This window comes from Xyrauchen texanus, chromosome 11 (genome assembly GCF_025860055.1).
Source record: "Xyrauchen texanus isolate HMW12.3.18 chromosome 11, RBS_HiC_50CHRs, whole genome shotgun sequence".
Taxonomy (NCBI): domain Eukaryota; kingdom Metazoa; phylum Chordata; class Actinopteri; order Cypriniformes; family Catostomidae; genus Xyrauchen; species Xyrauchen texanus.
The window spans coordinates 20,697,628-20,720,261 of NC_068286.1; the positions used below are offsets into that span (position 1 = coordinate 20,697,628).

At 37.1% G+C, this 22,634-nt stretch overlaps 1 protein-coding gene across 3 annotated transcripts; it reads right to left on the reverse strand.

Annotated features, from left to right (window-relative positions):
* Positions 1 to 2,041: 2,041 nt before the first annotated feature.
* Positions 2,042 to 19,851, reverse strand: LOC127651874 (U6 snRNA-associated Sm-like protein LSm6). 3 transcript variants are annotated; one of them, XM_052137914.1, is made up of 4 exons: positions 19,179 to 19,851; positions 11,562 to 11,660; positions 5,178 to 5,291; positions 2,042 to 2,214 (listed from the first exon to the last, which is right to left on the reverse strand). In XM_052137914.1, the coding sequence occupies exons 2-4, from the start codon at positions 11,653 to 11,655 to the stop codon at positions 2,180 to 2,182; spliced, it is 243 nt and encodes an 80-aa protein (XP_051993874.1). In that variant the 5' UTR covers positions 11,656 to 11,660; positions 19,179 to 19,851; the 3' UTR covers positions 2,042 to 2,179. The 3 variants fall into 3 exon arrangements, 2 of the variants coding, with proteins under 2 accessions (XP_051993874.1, XP_051993873.1); XM_052137913.1 differs by having other exon boundaries at positions 18,604 to 19,851; XR_007971623.1 differs by lacking the exons at positions 2,042 to 2,214; positions 5,178 to 5,291 and having other exon boundaries at positions 11,582 to 11,660; positions 18,604 to 19,851.
* Between the last annotated feature and the right edge of the window lie 2,783 nt (positions 19,852 to 22,634).

Sequence of the window (22,634 nt, forward strand, 5' to 3'; positions counted from 1 at the left end):
CAGTTCCTTTCAGATACTAAGATCAGGGAGCACATACCAGGCCAAGGTTGACAGTATTGGAATCTAAATTAAGAGTCTGCATGTGGTAGAATGCTAGTCAACAACAGTCCATGAGATTAAATGGCCCACATATGACATTCAGAGCTAATATCCACAAAACCTTATTTTCTCTAATATTGTAACCTAAAAGGAACATATTTTTCATACATTTACATTATTATTTTTTAAACCAAATATTTTTAAAAGACTCATTTAAAAGATGGCAGAGAGAGAATTATAGCAATCATAGAAATCAATTAGTAAATATATAACCATAAAATTTAACCCATATAACATAACTGCAAAAGTATGCTGTCCGAAATGGTGTGCAAGAATTGAGTGGAAGGCGATTGATTTCATTTCTATCTTCTCTGCCAGACAGGCAAGCAAGGTCTCACCAGATCAAGTTCACACACTCTATTATATGGCCTTGCCTTCAGCACACACTCTGTATATCTTTACTTTATAAATACTGGAAATGTCTATTACTTCTAAGGATTAGAGGAATGGTTTTCATTTCATCCATAATATTACAGTCCAGGTGTATGTTTGTTTACCAAATTAAATATTGGAAAGCCTATAGAATCCCATATGACTTTTTGACAGACGTTACACTTACAAAATCTCCTTCTCTGAATCTTAGTTGAGCTGTGCGATTCACATTCAAAAAATTATTCTAAGATTTATAAATACACATTATGAATATTGCACAGTCTACATGAATGTTATTCAAAAATTATATATATATATATATATATTTTTTTTTTTAACAAGATAAGCATAAGTCATTGTCATGATAAATGAACACCAGCTTTACAGGTTTCGGTTTCCATTTGTATATATTATTTTGACTAACTAGGTGTTCGGTTGCAAATAACAGCTAATATTTAATTTTTAATTCCAGTCTTTAGAAATTGGGGCTGATTTCTGCTCAATTGCAATGACATGGTCCAACTGCTGGCGGAACTTGCACATGAATGCAACAATGCACAGTCTAATGAAGCACTCCAAAAGTGTAAACATGCCATTTCCTTTAACAGTCAAAATAGTATTATGTGATGGGTTAAGGACTTAAAACCTCTAATATCTGTGAGATTTCATTATGACCCAACATCTATGATGCAGTGATCAAATCCATATGAATATTGTGGATCCATTAAATAAATGTATGATGGGGATAACCAGTGTACAGATTTTGAAGCCAGCATTTGTTGCCAGTTATGATGTTGCTCTAGGTCATTAGAGCAGCCCTCATAATACGGAGTCTATTTAGTCATTGGGTCATTACTGTGACGTCACGTGAGGACTCTGGTTTTTGATTACAATAGGAAAGCATTTGCAGCATAATGATACCAATCTCCTACTAGAAAGCCCACACTCACTGCGGTTATGGACCAGGTTTAATCAATACCGTGTCCTTCATCCTGCATTCAGGGCCGACCTTGGCAGCCTTTTGTCTCCTAAACAAGGGCAAAGAGCATGTATATGTGGATACATCAAGAAAAGAAATAAGGGTCCAAGCAAACTTCTTGCCCATAAAGAGAACTCTGGGTGCATCCAAACAGCTCAATAGGAGCCTAATGAATTAAATATATATATATTTTTTTTATCTCAGCCAAATGAAATGTCACAAAGCCAGGATCGTTTGTAAATGTATTAGGGCATTCTAAAGAAGGCAGAAGGGTAAGAAATGTGCAGTTGAGGTCTACATTTTGATGAATCTAAAAAGTATAAATGATCAAGTCAGAGTGCTCCTAACATTATATTAAAAGGGGGCAACAGGAGAATAAGTAATGTGAAACAGCAGGTATACCTAGTATGAACCATGTATAGAAAATTGCCTTGAACAGTTTCAAGACTTGGAAAGCCTAATTAGCAATTCCTTATGACTGAATTACCACCATTACATTTTCATAGAAGCACATCAGGAACAGATATATCAAATCAATAAAACCTAAACACAAAATCCATTGTTGTAAAACAAATTATTTACTGCATTACACTGTGCAGGACACCATATTTTGTGTTACAATACATGAAACAAACTTAGATATTATCATCAAATAATAAAAGATTCTGAACAGCAATGGTAAATAAATTCACTTTTCAAATAATGAATAAAGAAATGAGTGAAATGGCTTCACATCTTCCTCTTCTGGGTACTGATGTATAACACTAAAGGACAAAAGGGAAAAAAAAAATGTCTGTATAGAATGTGAATAACTTTTTTTTAAAAAAAATCTTAGCATGCTCACAGATTAGGGCTGCAACAGTACGCAAAATTCCTGTTTTGGTACATACCTCGGTTTTGGGGTCACGGTTCATTACGGTTTCAGTACAGCAGGGAAAACAAAGAATCTTTCTTTAAATTATTAATTTAGGAAACAGTGGCTGATGGGCAATAATTCTTATTGTGAAGGCTCATTTATACAGTCAGGTCCATAAATATTGGGACATCGACACAATTCTAAGCTTTTTGGCTCTATACACCACCACAATGGATTTGAAATGAAATGAACAAGATGTGCTTTAACTGCAGACTTTCAGCTTTAATTTGAGGGTATTTACATCCAAATCACGTGAACGGCGTAGGAATTACAACAGTGTGTATATGTGCCTCCCACTTTTTAAGGGGCAAAAAGTAATGGGACAATTGGCTGCTCAGCTGTTCCATGGCCAGGTGTGTGTTATTCCCTCATTATCCCATTTACAAGGAGCAGAAAAAAGGTCCAGAGTTCATTTCAAGTGTGCTATTTGCATTTGGAATCTGTTGCTGTCAACTCAATATGAGATCCAAAGAGCTGTCACTATCAGTGAAGCAAGCCATCATTAGGCTGAAAAATCAAAACAAACCTATCAGAGAGATAGCAAAAACATTAGGTGTGGCCAAATCAACTGTTAGGAACATTCTTAAAAAGAAAGAACGCACCGGTGAGCTCAGCAACACCAAAAGACCCGGAAGACCACGGAAAACAACCATGGTGGATGACCGAAGAATTCTTTCCCTGGTGAAGAAAACACACTTCACAACAGTTGGCCAGATCAAGAACACTCTCCAGGAGGTAGGTGTATGTGTGTCAAAGTCAACAATCAAGAGAAGACTTCACCAGAGTGAATATAGAGGGTTCACCACAAGATGTAAACCATTGGTGAGCCTCAAAAACAGGAAGGCCAGATTAGAGTTTGCCAAACAACATCTAAAAAAGCCTTCACAGTTCTGGAACAACATCCTATGGACAGATGAGACAACTTGTACCAGAGTGATGGGAAGAGAAGAGTATGGAGAAGGAAAGGAACTGCTCATGATCCAAAGCATACCACCTCATCAGTGAAGCATTTTGGTGGTAGTGTCATGGCGTGGGCATGTATGTCTGCCAATGGAACTGGTTCTCTTGTATTTATTGATGATGTGACTGCTGACAAAAGCAGCAGGATGAATTCTGAAGTGTTTCAGGCAATATTATCTGCTCATATTCAGCAAAATGCTTCAGAACTCATTGGACGGCACTTCACAGTACAGATGGACAATGACCCGAAGCATACTGCGAAAGCAACCAAAGAGTTTTTTAAGGGAAAGAAGTGGAATGTTATGCAATGGCCAAGTCAATCACCTGACCTGAATCCGATTGAGCATGCATTTCACTTGCTGAAGACAAAACTGAAGGGAAAATGCCCCAAGAACAAGCAGGAACTGAAGACCGTTGCAGTAGAGGCCTGGCAGAGCATCACCAGGGATGAAACCCAGCGTCTGGTGATGTCTATGTGTTCCAGACTTCAGGCTGTAATTGACTGCAAAGGATTTGCAACAAAGTATTAAAAGGTGAAAGTTTGATTTATGATGGTTAATCTGTCCCATTACTTTTGGTCCCTTAAAAAGTGGGAGGCACATATACAAACTGTTGTAATTCCTACACCGTTCACCTGATTTGGATGTAAATACCCTCAAATTAAATCTGGAAGTCAGCAGTTAAAGCACATCTTGTTCGTTTCATTTCAAATCCATTGTGGTGGTGTAGAGCCAAAAAGATTAGAATTGTGTCGATGTCCCAATATTTATGGACCTGACTGTATATGACTGCACTATGCAAATTTCTTCAACGAAATTACAATACAAAACTTAAGAGCGTCTTTTATGCACATAATAAAAGTAAAAAAAAGTGCAATTATAATAATTGTAACAGAATTAAGACATTAGCAGTGGAGATTTCTTTGTCGTTCCACCACTTGTACGTTTCACAAAATTTTCAAGTTTTTTCAGGGAAATCAGAATATCCACATTTTGTATGAACTTTATAATGGGGCTCAAGCACGTTAAGCAGATGCTTAAATCCTGTGTTCTCGAAGACCGAGTATGGTCACATATCTGCAGAAATAAATATGCCGTTCGTAATCACTTTATCTCTGTCTGAGCTTGCAGAGAGAGGCTGCTTGTATGTTGTGGCGGGACTAAATTGCACAGGCTGTTTATGCTTTGCTCCCGTAAGCTCAAGAGACACATGTGGATGATGTCGCCACGAAGGAGTCATCATGTTAGATGTACTTCCTGAGACATGCCGACTTTGGTGAAACAGAGCCGGCACACAGCCTTCGTCCTGTTCACTACTCATTGCCCAGTATTACTGTAGTTTACTGTGAAACCACAATACTCACAAACAACAGATTTTAGAGACAGCGGTGGGTCTTCAATCTCCTGCTTATTTAAGTTTGACATATTTATATTTTGTTTAGTTCCATCACAGTTGGGAAAATAACAAGCTAGTTAATGTAAACATCACAAGCCATCTGAGCCGCAGTTTCTAGTGTACCACGTGGCACTCCATTCTGTTTTGATTCTGTGTGGTCCCGTGTTACTCCGCAACCTTTTTTCATTTTAGTTCAGCGTAGTTTGTGTTGTTTGTTATATGCTGTTTTAATATTGGTTTCACGCATGCCAAAATATGTAATCATTTGTGTGACTACGTGTACCGTAGGCCCTGTATCCGTTCAGTTTAGCGTGGATACATGTACCGTTGCAGTCCAAACACAGATAGTTTTAGAAACTTTATTACTGTTAAGAATGCACAGAGTCTGTTCTATGTAACAAAACACTAGAAAAAAAAGAAACCGGGTACTAAATAATATACACAGACACTGCATACCATTGTTTCCTCTGAGAAATGCATCACCATATTTGTTCTTGAGCTGGCCATTGACGTATTCCTCCGTCTGTTCCACAGCAATGTTCATGTAGCCATCCAGGCAGGCAAGAACTCCTGAGAGAAAGACACTTATGTGATTAAACATCACATAAGGCTTAAAGATGAAGTGTGTAATTTCTGCACCACTGAAAGTCATAGCAAAAATATACATTGTTGTCAAACAGCTTTCTGAATATGCCCCCTATCTGCTGTTGAATGAACAAACAGACAGTTCTGCCTCTAGGCCCGACCGATATGGGATTTTTTCAGATCGATACGATACCGATTTTAGAGGGGGAAAATTCACAGATTACTGATGGTGGCCGATATAGTTATTTTTTGAGCTGGAATGGAAACAGATCTTTTCTATGTGGATTGTGCACCGATTTGTCTATGCTAAAGGTACTCAAAAGGCTGCTTAAATATTTTTATCAAATAATATTTGACATTGTTATAATATATTGTAAACCATTTCTAGAAATGAACACTGAGAAAATAAAAAATAAATAGAAATACAATAAATAGCTTAAACATCAGTACTTTGTTCAGTATCGGTCAACTGCTGACCATTAAAATAATAAATAAAAATAAAATAAATAGCTAAATAAACAGCAGTACTGTATGTTCAGTATCAGTCAATTGCTGACCATTTAAATAAATAATTAATCAAATAAAATAAATAGCTAAATAAACATCAGTATTACTGTTTGGTATCAGTCAAATGCTGACCATTTAAATAAATAATTAATCAAATAAAATAAATAGCTAAATAAACATCAGTATTACTGTTTGGTATCAGTCAAATGCTGACTACTTTAATACTGCCAGTCAGTCAGGGGCAGGTTGTAAAACAAGAAGCATTTACACCTGCCGAGTCAAGAAGTTACATCGTATTCTGCTATTCAGGGGAAACATTTAACGGTGGAAAACCTTACTTTTATATATTACATTTTATATATGCAATGACTGGAATTGTTTTCGGTTGAAGGGGGCACCAAACTGCGAATCCTGAACAAAACAGTTTGGTGAAAACATGTTTGCACATTAGCTTCCACTCAGCTGGCCAGCAGTGAAAGTAGCTACGTGGTTAGCTATAAGCTTGTTGTCACGGAGAGTAAAAGATGGACGTTGTTTATTTTACTTTCCAGTATTGCATCTCACCAACTAGGTCACTACGCCACCACGAGGACTTAGAGCACATTGGGAATTGGACATTCCAAATTGGGGAGAAAAAAAAAAATACAATGTTCCCCAAAATGGAATCACATTTATAATTTGCAACTATGATGTATGTGCTTTACAGATATAAATTCATAAAGATATCATATTAACCTCCATTTACACCAGTGTTTTCCTCTCCAAGAGGAAATTATGGGTTTTCGGTCACCCATTTAGTCATGCTGTCATGCAACTTTTGCCCATGTGTAGTGCTTTCACAAGGAGGATCAAAGATTATTCACCGAGTTAAAGTTTTGATTATTGGCTGAGAGAACAGACTTGCTACTAAATCGGTTGTGATGTGTAATATACAGTAGGTAGATATTAGGCCTGATCTGTGAATTAACAATGTGTATATAACATGAAATCAGACAACCCAAACAAGAACAACACTGACTGATATACAAAGAACAAAAACACCTGTATTGTCCAGAAATTAGATATGTAACAGGTGTTTTATGAGGACGATATGAAGTAGACTGTTTGAAATATTCATCTTCATCCTGCAGCTGAACAGCTCTGATAATAATAGTCTATTATCTTTTTTTATCTATTCTTTTCATATCAAATGGCATAATCATGTCAAATTAATGTTTACATTTTGAAACATTACCTAATTAATTGTATACTTACAATTGGTATATCGAGTAGCTCGTGATTTCCAGACATGTGTATAACTGGGGTTTTTATTTTTCGTTTATTATGTCTCATTCACCGTTTCATTTCTAAAGGTGAATTAATGAGAGAATGTGTTTGTTTTTTTACAGTGGGAATAAAACTAGCGCTCTGTCCCTAAACACTGAGAGAGATGATGAGACACATGCACGGAGAGACATGGATTTTCAGTCCTATAGAAAGAAACGGTTGATTTCTTGTGTTCCAATCTGTGGATTACTAATTGTCACAAACATGTAAAAATGAAAAATTTGGGGATTTTGCACACTGTGAACTCGGAAAGTGAGGGGATACTTAAAATGTTACACAAGACATTAAATCCCACTACGAAATTCATTAAGTGTTTTTTTTTCCTGCCATTTTCTACACATTGTTAATAGCTGCTGCTAATACATTTAAAAAGAGCGAGAACGGTGCTAGGAGGGTGCGCTCTGTGTCTGCAAGTGACTGTGCCTTGGCGCGTCCAGTATATTATGCATTTGTGCTTCTTTGCAATATAAATATACTCGTGTTCACTCCTTGGTTAGAAGACTTCGTTCACTCCATGTAATTTTTGTGCTCTCTTGCTTGCATGGACTAATGTTATAAAATGTAGCACTGGCCCAATCGGGCAAGTGACAGTTCTAGCAAATGGCCTGAATCTCTCTCTCTCACACTGGCAGTCCTTATTGTTGAGCCCCGATCAGTAATCCTGAAAAGGGAAAATGATGGGGTCATTGTTTATTAACTTTCCAGCATGTACTTCACAAACTAGTTAGCAACTTACCGAGAAGACATTGCTTAACACTGCACCGCTTGACACTGCACCACTTAACTCTGCCCTGTCTGCAGCACCACCGTTTCAAGCATTGTTTTCTGCATAATATGTTCTGAAAAATGTTTTCATATCTGCGCATATACGCTGATACCGATAAATAGGTGAAAGGCTAATATCGGCCGGACAAAAATCCCGCCCCAACTCATGCCATTTTTCGAGCCAATGAGCTTGTTTACATGCACACCTATTCGCTGGTTACTCCCAAAACATCAGCTTATTTAAAAAACATTATAAATTCAGGCAAAGAGAAATCTGTGATTACATAATATTTGAAATAATCATGTTATTCTCTGTTTTTGACATCAAACCGTGAAGAGGCATGCACACAACATGGTATGCACTCTGGATAAGCCGGTAAGAATGCCAGTTAAGGTACAATGCTAAATTTACATTCAACACTAAATCTGGGAAACTGGACAATATCAACCCAAGTCAATCGGTTTATTTTTCAGTAAGCAGTTTATAGCCATACACTGATAAATAAAAGCCATTTAATGTATTTACATGTGCCCACACACATTGTCAGCTTATTAGGCATAATCGGTGAACATCGAGCTCAATGTTGTTGAGTTGGGCTGGACGGGTTGCTCAAAACAAAGAGAAATTATTACGGTGCAACTGAGACATAGTGTTTAGAGTGGCTTACTTAGTTTTCCCTTCACATTAAGCTGGGATGGGAGAAACGATTGAATGCCAAAAACATTACACACTTCAGCTTTAAAAGTGCCTTTTTGGAGAATTTCAGCCATAGTTGCATTAAATAGGATATACCAAAGGAGGAACTTTGAAAGTTTAATAATAACAACAACAACACAAATGTAGGTCCAAGCAGAAACTACAGGGACAAGCACCAAAATGGCAAACATTGCATGACACCAAGCACAACGAACACATCAACTGAATATGACATGCACAACAAACAACACCACTTTACCAGTTGCCCCAAGGCAGGATCGAACCGGTACCTTTCCGTTTAGCATTTCTGTACATTATCCCCTACACCACATGGCTCACAGCCATCAAAAAAGACACACAAAGCTGAGAGTCAGAAGATCATCTGAGACATCTTTGTTGGAGCAGTAGTGGAAAAAAAAAAAAAAAAAAAAAACCAGCCCAATCCAACACATCAGCCACTGTAATAGGTTCTAAAGTGGTGCAAAAAAAATTACAATGATGAGAGTAATCAGAACCTGGTCTGGGGGCTTTACATAACCCCTATCAGTGTGTCAAATAGTCAAATTTTTCAATGTACTCTTCATATTGCTGCCTTAAACTCCAAATTTGTACAGAGCGGATATCGGAGTTACCATAGAGTTTGTCAGGTCGAACCAGTCTGGCCATCTGGTCAACAAGGTGTTTCCATCCACAGAACTGCAGCTCACTGGATGTTTTTTGTTTTTACAAACCAAGTCAAGTCAAGTGGTTTTTATTGTCGTTTCAACCATATACAGTTAGTACAGTACACAGCAAAACGAGACAACGTTCCTCCAGGACCATGGTGCTACATAAAAACAACAAAGGACCAACATAGGACCACATGAGACTACACAACGAAATAAAATACCTATATAAAATACCTATATATACCTATATAAAGTGCACGTGCAAACATGTGCAAAAAGTACAGGACAGTACAACAAATTACTGACAATGAACAGGACAATAGACAGTGCAGCGCCGACCAGTACTCAGTAGTGCAAAAAGATGACAGTTTCTAAAAATGTAAACATAACATACTATGAGATAATGTTCTATGCACATAGCAGTTATTGAGGTAGCAGACAGTTATAAAGTGACAGTTATTAAAGTGCAACTCAGGACACGTGTGTGTCTCTGAGTATTGAGAAGTCTGATGGCTTGGGGGAAGAAGCTGTTACACAGTCTGGCCGTGAGGGCCCGAATGCTTCGGTACCTCTTGCCAGACGGGAGGAGGTAAATTTCAGTGATTTTCACCTTGGCATGATTGTTGGTGCCAGATGTGCTAGTTTGAGTATTTCTATAACTGTAGTGCATTAGCATCTCTCAGCAGCAGGTGTTAATCACTCCACTGTCATAAACTTAAAAAGAAGACACAAACACACACATGACGGACATGTCCGTAAACAATCTTTCTCTCCCGAACGACCCTCTGCAGTCGATCTTTATACCTCAGAGGCTTGATTAGCCTAATACGGGACCGGGGGTGTATGATCACGACCCGGCCCCGCCCTGCCACATTTCACATCAAGTAACCAATAAGCTGCTTTTACTGAAGAACGGACAAGAGTCAAACTGGTGGGAATGTTTTCATTGTTTTAGGTCAATAAATGAGCCACAACAGTCTGTTTTGATTGGATGCATTTCTTTACTCACTGAAAGTTGCATGTGGACATGCGTTCTATGACAAAGCCTTGAGTGGATAAATAAACAAGCACGCACTTTCACAAGGAAAAGTTACTCCATATTCATGATCACTTTTTGTATTACGGCAGAAAAGACACAGGAAGAGAAAATGAGCTCTGTGACTGAGAACAGGTTCCTTTCAATGCAGAAATAATGGGGGGGGGTGGGGGGTGGATTCATAGTGTGGAACTTTTAACTTTAAAGGCACTTTAACTTTGAAATACACCGGGGAATTGTGTGTGTAACAAACAACCAAACAGCAAATGCTGCAGTCTCTTGGAGTAATATTCAGCGTTGCTGCAGAGTTTAAGACCTTTTTAAGACCTGAACTAATTAAATTAATACTGTATGATGTACAAATACAAACCCACACAATGTAAAAATAAATCATTAATATCAGAATCTTACTTAAATAGGCACATTCAACATGGCCTTAGCACTGCATATCAGTAAAACACAGTAAGCTCTATGTAAGTTTTAAATACTCAAGACACATTTTCCACAAATACATCACATTAAAATTGGTTTATGTATCATTATATAAATAAATACAAATAAGAGTTCGACTGATATTGGATTTTACTGATGTGATAGTGTTGAAAGAAAGAATATTAATCTGCCAATAGTTTTTAAAATTGGTAGCCAATATTAAATGTTCTTTGTCTAGCCCTCCCCAGGCAGGCACCTGAGACTCGTAGTGACGGATTAATTGACAGCTGCTGTCAGACTCTATGTTATTATTATTCCTCACACGGTCGCAATACGACATGTACATGAATCTGGCGTGGTGAGTTGGAACCTGCTTACGTCAGCTGTCACCGCTTACGTCACGAAGTACCGCAACAGCCAATAGGAAAATTCAGCTGCAGTAGCCACCGTTCAACCTGAAGAGGGCAGCACTCAGACGTTTTTACACCATATATTGTAGAATTAAAACACTTTATACACAAATGTCAAAAAAATTACTTGAATCAATGACCAGTACTAATAAAGCCCCATTCTTACAGATCATTAACTAAAAAAAGTTGGTTTAGGGTTTAGTTACCCTTTAACTAATAAAGCCACATGAAAATGAACTCCAATTATTCAAACAATATCATATCTCACAAGATTTAAGCTATAACGTTATGGCATAACCAACTAAAAGATTCCAGCTAATTGATCAACGTTAAGAGAGCTAGAAATGGTTAGAAATAATTATATATAACAGAAGATGACCATGTATGCAAATCAAAACATACTTATGCTATTACCTCTATAATCCACTCCAGAGTTGAGTTTCACCACCACTGGTCTTCCAATGATCTGCTTCAAGAAATCGCTTGGTGTCTGTTTCCGGAGACTCATTTTCACTGCAAAACAATACAAAGTTATTACAATTCGCTGGCTGACATTTATAATTATCTGGCATAAGACAATAAAAAAAAAAGTGTATCACCTTGCAAAAAAAGTAATATGCTATTTGGTGATGAATTATAACATAAGTTTATCGCTGATCGAATATACTAAACGTATGTTAAAATAAACAATTGAACCTTAAAAGTTGTGCTGTACAGTGACTCAGTTTAACTGAATGGAGTGAGAATATAGCAATGCATTTAGCATTAGCGCTTACTTAACCTGCCAACAGCATACAATAAACACATTGTACACACTTTAACTCCAATTAATATAAACCTCGTTTAAAGTAAACTATACAATTTTTATTCAAGCAATATGTAACAGTCGCTCACCTCTATTGGTTTTTTTTTTTTTTTTTTTTATTGAAGAAACATGAAAATATACAAATATATTCAGGATAACAAAAGAGGTAACACATAACCTAAATTATACAGAATAATTAATTATAATTAATTATGCAAATTAAGTGCCATAAAAATAATTATAAAAGATAAAAATAACGAACATAAATAAAAATAAAAACAATAATTATATAAAAATAAATAAATAAATAAATAAAAAAAAAAATAATAATAATACAAATAAAATAAACAATATATAATATAAAGCAGCTTAATCCTGAATATCAGAGCCATTACAAATTAATTGTTCATATATGTTCAGGAATCTATCACATTTTTATTATTAGTAAAATTAAAAGATTTAAGCAATGAGTCTACTTCAGCCAAAAAATGTGAGAAAATAGGAAGTGATCCCATACATTTCTGTTTATGGATGAAAAATTTGCCAAATAAAATAAAAAAATTAAAAATGTATTCTTTAGATGTGTGGGAATCAGTATAATAACAAATAATATCTTTCAAATTAAAGGAGTGTGCATGAATAGGGGTTTTATTTAAATGAGAAAATATGTTAGACCAAAATTTCTGAACCAATTTGCAAGAAAAGAATAAGTGTATTAATGTTTCATCTTCGATCACCACAAAACGAACAGGTACTAGAAATATCAATATATTTGGACACTGTTGCATTAACAGGATATATCTTGTGTAATATTTTAAAGTGGACTTCTTTGGTCTTGTTAGGAATAAAATATTTATATGGTAATAACCACGCTTTTCTCCATTCAATATTGCCAATAAGGGCAGCCCAATGGGACCTGCCTCTAGGGCAAATTAGATCTCTTTTTGAAAAATCCTGCGAATATATTTATTATTACATTTCTTATCATAAATACTAATGCCATCCAATAACAAAACCGAATCCATCATATTATTTTGATTGTATAATAAGTGGGTCTTAACCAGTTGCACTAGACCTATAGGAATAGCTTTAAGCACAGTATTGTATTCTTTAAAAGGAATAGGAAAGTCATGGATGGTCATGAAGCGTTCATAAGACAAAATGTTACCAGAATTATCAAATAAAGAAAATATATGAATTAGACCTCTATTAAACCAATTAGAAAAAAAAAGAGATTTGTTTCTAACAGTTATATTCATATTATTCCACAAAAGAGTTTTATGTGGGGAGAAATTGTGGATGTAACACAATTTCCATGCAAGAAGAGCTTGCTGATGAAACTTAGATAGTTTAACCGGGAGTTTATTATACATGTAATTACATTTTAAGATAAAAAGGAGGCCTCCAATTTTATTAAAGATGAAATTAGGAATGAAAACCAAATAGAATTTGAGTTTAGTAGACATCTTCTAATCCAGTTGATTTTAAACACATTAATAACGTTGTGAAAATGTAGCACTTCTAGTCCCCCGTCACTTCTGCAATTGGAAATCACTTCTTTTTTAAGTTTATGAGACCTGTTTTTCCATATAAAATCAATAAAAATTTTATTAACACCTTTAGCGGTGCAGTCATTCACAAATAAAGAAAGTGATGGATACACAAAGCGAGAGAGACCTTCCGCTTTGGATAAGAGAACCCTCCCATAGAGAGTTAGGTCTCTTTGTAGCCAAAGATTAAAAATATTTTGCGTTTTCTTAATTCTACTAGAAAAATTAAGTTGTTGTCTGTCTACTAGATTTTTTGTTAAGTGAATACCTAAATACTTAATTGTGTCTTTAACTGGAATACCCTCAAGTGATGTGTCATCGCTTTTATGCAAGGACATTATCTCACACTTCAACATATTTAACTTTAATCCAGAGGCACATGAAAAATTTCTAACTATCTGAATGGCATTGGAGAGTTGAGATTTATCACGTAAAAAAGAGTGGTGTCATCAGCCAGCTGCGAGATTTTAATTTCTCTGTCAAAAATGAAGATACCTTTCAAGTTCTGATTGTGCATAATACTCAGTGATAATAGCTCAGTAACCAAAATAAATAAAAAGGGGAAATTGGGCATCCCTGTCTGACACCACGGTTTATAACAAATCTTTGGGAGGTGTTCAGATTAACTATGACTGAACTACTAATTTCGTTATAAAACATTTTAATTACATTAACAAAGGAATCCCCAAAACCAAACAATTTGAGAGATTGCAGAAGAAATTCATGCTCAATGGTATCAAAGGCCTTATAAAAGTCTAAGAAAAGAATAATGGCTTTAGAGTGTACAAATTCAGAGTAATCCAACAAATCTAAAACAAGTCTTATATTATTGCTGATATGTCTACCTTTGACAAATCCTGACTGTGTCTCCGCAATAATTTGGTCAAGTTTAAATTTCAACCTATTAGCATACACCAGGGCCAATATCTTGTAATCAATAGTTAAGAGTGTTATTGGTCGCCAATTATCAATTAAGAGAGGGTCTTTTTCAGGTTTTGGAATAAGGGAGATTATACCCTGCTTCATTGAAGTAGTCATTTCGTTCTGAGCAATGCATTCTTTATACATGCAAAGTAATGGGGATTTTATTAAGTCCCAGAAATGGATATAAAATTCAATGGAAAAACCATCAACTCCAGGGGATTTCCCTCTCTTCATAGAGAAAAGAGCAGATTTAACTTCCCCAATTGTCAAAGTTGACTCACAAAGATCTTTAAAATCATTATCAATAGTTGGAATATAGTTTTTAATAGTTTCAACAAAAGTCTCACAATTATCTGAATTAAATTCAGAAGTATAAAGTTTGTCATAAAAGTTTGTGATAAACTTAGAAATTAAGTTTGGATCAGTGCACCTGAGACCATTAATATTTAGAGCTGTTACTGAATTTCTCCTGCAATTCCTCTTCTCTAATGCAAAAAAGTAACTAGAGTTAGTCTCTCCTTCTTCTAACCATTTGGCTTTGGACCTAATAAAGGTCCCTCTAGCTAAATCCAAATAAACTTGATTGATTTGTAAATTTAAATCTCTTAAAATTAACTCTTCCTCCTGAGTTAATGTTTTTTGCAATAAAGTGTTTATTTTAATCAGGAGTTCAAATATTTTTTTAGTTTTAGAGGATTTTAGCTCTTTACTTCTTCTGATGGCAATCTGCCTAGCTTTATATTTTAAAAATTCCCATTTTGTTTTATAACTGTCACTGGAATTCTCAGTAAACATACTAGAAAACAAGTTCTTGATGTCATCATTAAAGGTTTTATCCTTAAGGAGAGAATTATTAAATTTCCAATAACCGCGCAAACTTGAAGTTTTTCCAGTGTTAGTACACAATTTTAGACTTATTAACTTATGGTCTGAGAGGGGAGCGAAAGAATGAGAAATATCTTTTACAAATTGAAGAGCTGACGAAGAGATCAGGAAGAGGTCAATTCTCGATTGGGAAGACTTATTTCTATTTGACCAAGTAAATTCTTGCACATCAGGGTGAAAGAAACGCCATGTATCTGTAAGAGAAAATTTCGAGCATAATGATAAAATGTTAATATTTAACTGCTGGCTATCGTTATTTCTGGGAGGAAGTCGGTCCAAGGAGTCATCCACACATTCATTTAAATCCCGCCTAAAATCACAAAAGAGTCTGGGTACTTGATAATTACTTCATTCAATTCTAAAGTTATCTGAGAGAAGAGAACCCTGTTAGCAGATCGGGAATTGAATCCATAAACATTACAAATAATAAAGATTGAATTATCCTGTTTAATCGCTAAAATAATCCATCTGCCTTCCTCAGAAGATTTAACTTCTAGTATGTGTCCTTTAAACTTGTGCAGCAAAATTGAAACTCCAGCCGAATGACTAGAACCATGACTACAGTAAATTGCATTTCCCCATTGATTTTCAGTAGGAGTTCAATCTTCAGCTGGCTGGCAGGAGCCGCCACTGGCAGGTCACGTGACCTGTCAGTGGCTGGCTGGCAGCTGCCAGTCTGAGCCTGGCATGTCACGTGACCTGTCAGTGGCTGGCTGGCAGCTGCCAGTCTGAGCCTGGCATGTCACGTGACCTGTCAGTGGCTGGCTAGTTGTCTGGCAGTCTGCCTTTGGCAAGTTTCAGAAACCATTGATTTTTGACAGTTTTTGTGTTTTGTGTTCCTCCCTTTCTAGCTCATTTATTATGCATCTGTTGATATGATTATGTTCTTTAGTATGATTGATGTTTTGGGGACTGTTATCCCAATATAACCAGTCAAATGGCCGTGATCAGACTGGCAGCTTACAGGCGCTTGCTGGACGCTCATCCAGTCAGTCGCGGCTGATCAGCGAGTATAACGCGTTGCCTGACACTCTCACTGCAAGGAAATAAATTGTTTTCTTATTATGAATATAATGTCATGCATCTTTTCTTGTGTATAATTGATGTTTTGGGGACTGTAATACCAATATAACCAGTCAAATGGCCGTGATCAGACTGGCAGCTTACAGGCGCTTGCTGGACGCTGTATCCATCTATTCACAGAGTAGGCCTAACAGTGAGTGAATCTTTCTCTATTGTTCCCTAATGGTTAAACACTTTCACTAATTATATAATTATATTCAATAACTATATTGTGAACTACATACATATATATATTTTAATAATGAATTTAACTAAATATTTAGATAAACTTGTTTGTAACGTCACGTGTGTGCGGGATCTGACTGTTTGAATCAGCCTACCCACCCGACCCCACTAAGCGGTGGTATCTTATGACCGAAAGAAAGAATTGTGAGGTGTATGGCATGTTGCCACTTCAGTAAACGGGATTAAAATAATTTAGCCTATAATTGGCGTATGCTACGTAAACAATTGTAAACTATATCAGAATTTGACAGTTTCGAATAAACTACCCAGGGCAATAAAAATGGGATCTTCACGAAGTGGGAGGTAGGCTAAGTTTCAGTCTTAATTGTAGCCTTGTATGTTGCCACTTCAAAAATAATGTATCGCAGACTTCCAGAACTTTACCGGAAACCTTAATTATAAATGATAACAATTATGATGACTTAAGATTATGTATTCATATTAATGATGTCAGCTTGTTTCAGATTGTTATAAGTATATGGAATGTATTTTTTGTATCCTTATTTACTTTTGTTCAGTAGGTCTCTGAATTTACACATGATAATCCACAATCATGGCAGGCAAGTAAAGTACTTTTACATTTACATATTTTTTCTCCTGACTGCAACCCCTTTTGCCCTATGACCTAACCTCTGCGTTTCAGGGGTCGGGTTAGGTGCTTTAAAACATCTGCACAATGTAATGTTTACATATTAACCTTAAGACAAAACATTACATTATAATGTAACTAAATTATGGTGGCAGTTAAAAATGTATTATTTGTTGTGACCTTAACATTCTCATTCTTGTTTAGATCCGCAAATTAGGTTTATATCCTTAGAATGAGAGGCAGGCAACAGTAACAGTAAGCAACCAGTCATGATCAGGGCCATTTGATTGGTTTAATTGGGATAAAATTCTCTAAAACATCAATCATACAAATAAATAAATGCATATTATGTTCATAATAAGAAAACAATTTATTTCCTTGCAGCGAGAGTGTCAGGCAACGCGTTATACTACGCTGATCAGCCGCGACTGACTGGATGAGTGCCCAGCAAGCGTCTGTAAACTGCCAGTCTGATCACGGCCATTTGACTGGTTATATTGGGATAACAGTCCCCAAAACATCAATCATACTAAAGAATAGATGCATGACATTATATTCATAATAAGAAAACAATTTATTTCCTTGCAGTGAGAGTGTCAGGCAACGCGTTATACTAGCTGATCAGCCGCGACTGACTGGATGAGCGTCCAGCAAGCGTCTGTAAGCTGCCAGTCTGATCACGGCCATTTGACTGGTTATATTGGGATAACAGTCCCCAAAACATCAATCATACTAAAGAACATAATCATATCAACAGATGCATAATAAATGAGCTAGAAAGGGAGGAACACAAAACACAAACACTGTCAAAAATCAATGGTTTCTGAAACTTGCCAAAGGCAGACTGCCAGACAACTAGCCAGCCACTGACAGGTCACGTGACATGCCAGGCTCAGACTGGCAGCTACCAGCCATCCACTGACAGGTCACGTGACCTGCCAGTGGCGGCTCCTGCCAGCCAGCTGAAGATTGAACCCCCACTCTTGATTTTTCCAAAATTTTACATCCATATCACTTGAATGCGTTTCCTGAAGAAAAATGATATCTGACTCACTGCTTTTGCAAAATAAAAAAACAGCTTTCCTCTTTACAGCGTCACGTAAACCCCTCACATTTAAGGATACAACAGAAAAATAATTAAACTTAAAATCCATCGTACAAAGAAAAAGTTTAGTAGGCTACCTCTTGTCTGAAAAACAATCCACACAAATCTATTTTGAAATAGGAACAAAATATAACCATAATTAACTCACGAACATTAAATTAGAGATTCACTCAACCTCCTTGCTTATCGGCGCAAAACATTAGATAACATTAATCAAAAACAAAACAACACTGTCAATAGATAATAAATTGAACGAAATAACTGAACAAGGTCAATCAATATCGACTTACACAGCAGAGTTTGCGGTTCAACCGGAGAAATAACAAAACATGACTTTCCAAAATGCATTGGCATGAAAGAAACCAGTCTTAGTTCCCCTTCAACGAGGAAAAAGATCAAATCCGCACTGCAGAACCAAACCGGTCTATTTTACATCAGATAGGTTGAATCTTTTCCCGTCGATTAAGGCAAATGCACCGCGAAAGGAGGCTTTCTTTCCTTCATCCCTGGCTTTTTTAACAAGCGGCCAAAGTTTTTCTCTGGCGGCCCTGTCTTCTGGTGAAAGGGCTTCCGTGATTCGCAACTTATTGTCGAAAAGAAATTTGCAGCCTCTAGCAGAATGCCAAACGGTGTCACGAATACGACGCAGAGCAAACAGTATAATTATTGATCTGTGGGAACCATCATTTCTCCTCTGACCAAGACGATGTGCAATGTCGACGGCCTCCTCAAGGTTATCGCTGATCCCAGGAACTACATTACTAAGGACATCGATTGCTATTTGCCGGACATCCTCACCAATTTTTTCTCTCACGCCATGTAACTTTAAAATCCATCTCCAGCTGTAACGCTTACATTCACCCACCTCTTCCTTCATGGTTTTATTCATCTTTTGAAGCTCGCGAATCTCCGTTGCCGCAACTTTCAGAGATTCTTTGTGCGTTGCTACTTCAGCAACAAGTTGAGTCACAACTGACGACATTGCCTCAATCCGCTTAGCTGTAGATTCAGTCCTTGTGTCAATTGCAGAAATTTTCTGTAACATCTCTTCATATTTGCCAGAAAGCTCACGAATGGCCGCCAGAATTTCTGCTGAAGAGTCGCTACTTTCCATGCTTACCCGTTTTGTTTTTTTTGTTGGAGGTTTTAAGGGAGTATCAGGCATAGGAGTAGCAAGATCACTTAAATCTGAACGCAAGTCAAACCAGTTGTGTTCGTCAGCATTATCCGATGAAATCACATCCACAGAGGAAACGGTGCAATCGCTCCCATCAGCAAATTGAATAGTCTCCGTAGTTGACATGGCCCCGTGTTCTGTCACGCTCGAAGTTTGTCTATTTTTCTTTCTTCCCATAGATGAATTGGCGCAAGGAGGTTGAAATGAAGAAGGCAATCACTTACTCGTTCATAAATAGTAACTGTCAAATTATAATGGCTATAATCGTTCTATTTCAAAATTTCCTGACGAGACGTTCAACAACGTGTCCACCTAACACCGCGCCATCTTGGCCCCCGCTCACCTCTATTGGTACTCAACGTTTCCTGCAGGTTTCGACTCGAGTGCTGATGTGACCAATGAACTAAGGCGCTGAAATCTATCTCATGGTGTTGACATCGCGCAGCCAATTAGAGGCCACGATAAAAATGTTGCATAATTTTAGCGTACGGAAGCCGCCGAGGCACCTTTCATTAAATGGTCCAAATCGACACCTGTTGGCAAGGTAATGAAGCTGTGATCCTGTTGCATTACAGTGTGCGTTACATTTGGTAACATGCTCTTCCCAATACCTACCGTACATTTTCAAATATCTTGATGCTATTAACACAACCTCAGTGTATGTAGACTGAACTGTGGACCATCTTTTCAATGCTTTAATACAAAATACATTCAATGACCACATCTTTCAAAATCCAAGAAATCTTTTCTCACTCAAATGCAACCATGATACTCTTGTATCTACTGCCAGTGTTGCATAATTTTACATACTGTTTTCAAAACAGTTACGTTTTATTCAAAACAGTAAAATAAACTGAATTAAAGAGCAATATGCTTTATTTCTACAATAATTTCATACTGATGAATACTGAACGTTTAAAAAAAGCAAACCCATTTGTAAAATCCAATAAAACCAGCTGATATCTCATTTAGCTTATGACCAGCTGTTTTGCTTTATCAATATTGTCACCATCTGTACATTAAACAATTCTTCTACTCTTCTAATCTATTGGAGACTATTTATCAGACAGGCCAGTTCTATTTAAATGAATGGGAGCAATGAGAATGCCCAAACAAGAAGCTCTAGCAACCAAAGGTCAATGGATGTAGAAAGGAAGTCCCCAATAGCCAATCACATTTTAGATACAGACATCGCCTGTCAATCAACCCGCTAACACGCATACACATTCAAGCTGGGAAAATTGCATGTTTTAGGGTAATATGAGGTAAAGAAGCACAATTTATGATTAAAATATTACCCAATTTTTTGTTGATTAGTTTATTTTGTAAAAGACATTAACTGTTGCATCCAGCTGTACATTTCGTACACTGTGAAGTGTTATAAAATGAGCACTCAGAATTATATAAATTATATAAAACTGACGGACGGACGGATAGATAGATGGAGTCCACTGCCCATTGTATTGTAATAGTTGAGGTGTAACTAAGAACATGCAACAAAAAGAATATCCTGAGTAGCCAAAACAGAGAGAAACCTATCTTTTGTTCACAGTCAGAGAAGGGCATGCACATGAGAGACAAAATCATAAAACACTTCTGGCACATTCAGACAGTTTGCTTGTAGGCAGGGCATTGGTAGCCCTGAGGGGGCTAGAGGTTAATTTGGTATCTGCCACCGTGTTAAACTAAGGTCAGTGCTACAAGTCCTTAAGTCATAAACAAGTGTGGTTAAGAGCTGTCTACACACCTAGGCACAAGTTAATGAATATTCAATGAGTATTTTTTTCCCTTGTTACCAATCAGAGTTCATGTCCTAAAGGATGGTTAAGAGGGCAAAAAATGCGATCTAATGTGTTTTTCTATTGAGACCATTCATTTAAAAACAGGTTGTCAGTAATAGACGTGACATGTTCTGTGGTAAATGACAATATTTTTTGAGCATTGTGAGCTGACATGCACGCACACTATGGTGATCTCCTTGGTGTTCTACTGCAGCCCATTCTTGACTTTACTGGAAGAGCACCAATAGCTTGGCTTGGTAAGTGATACCGAATAAAAATGCAAAGGCACTGTACAGACACAACTTGGGATTTACAAGCGTTTTTCCTTCACTATTGTACCTGTTGCTTGGCAAAGGATGGAAAATGTTTTTTTCTTAGCTCTAAGTCTGAAAAGAAGAGGTTTTAACCTTACTGACCCTTCAAAAATTAGCTGCTAGATATTTTCTGAATAGACATGAACGTACATTAATTGTGTAGCAATGCTGATTGGCTAGAGATAAAAGAAAGCTTTCACTACTCACACTATGAGCCTGGGAATAATCCCACGGCTACTCTGAATTACAGCTACTCTGTTGCTAACAGTTGCCCAGCAATGCCTGGTGGGACAGTTTTTACCTTGCCTTCAAGATACTGGTGAGCTCAGATGGGCAATGACACAGTTGATTTGCTGGTACAACCCGCCTCACCTTTCAAAGCCCCCAAAGACATGAGAGGGAGTGGAGGAAAAATGAAAATATTACAAAGGCAGCTTCAACAGGGTTGAAACTAAATGGTTTGAGATAGGAGGGGGGCTGTTTGGAGAAGAGGAATCTCTCCATGGCCACAGGCTGTCTCAAGGAAGAGGATGGCGGGCATGGAGAGGAGAGGCTAGACTAGGCTGACCTTTGCGAGCCAGGCCTTTCTCTTCAGGGTCAAGTTGGATATGAAGGGGGGGATAATGGAAAATCCTCAAGGGAGTTTTCAAATGAAATCCAGATTGGCTGCTGGCATGTAGTTATTCTCCTCCCCCTTTCCTTGCCTTAATCCCAGCGCTGCATGGGGGTAATAGTGTGGAAATGATGGTGGAACCTCAGTCACCTCTTCTAACACCAAGATTCATGCCTACTAGATATATGCACTGCGGCCAGGTTATCGAATACAAATAGGTATTGTATGGAATGATTTTCCAGACATTATTCAAAAGGAATTGCAAATTGTATTTGCAATTGCGTTTTCAATTTGTGGACGCATAAAATGTGACATAATCCAAACGCAATTGCAAATCGCGCATTACCGTTTGCATTTTCGTTTAAGCGAACGCACAGTGACTGCCAGATTTCAAATGGAAAAGCAAAGTCCGTTTGCAACTGTGTTTCCCATATCT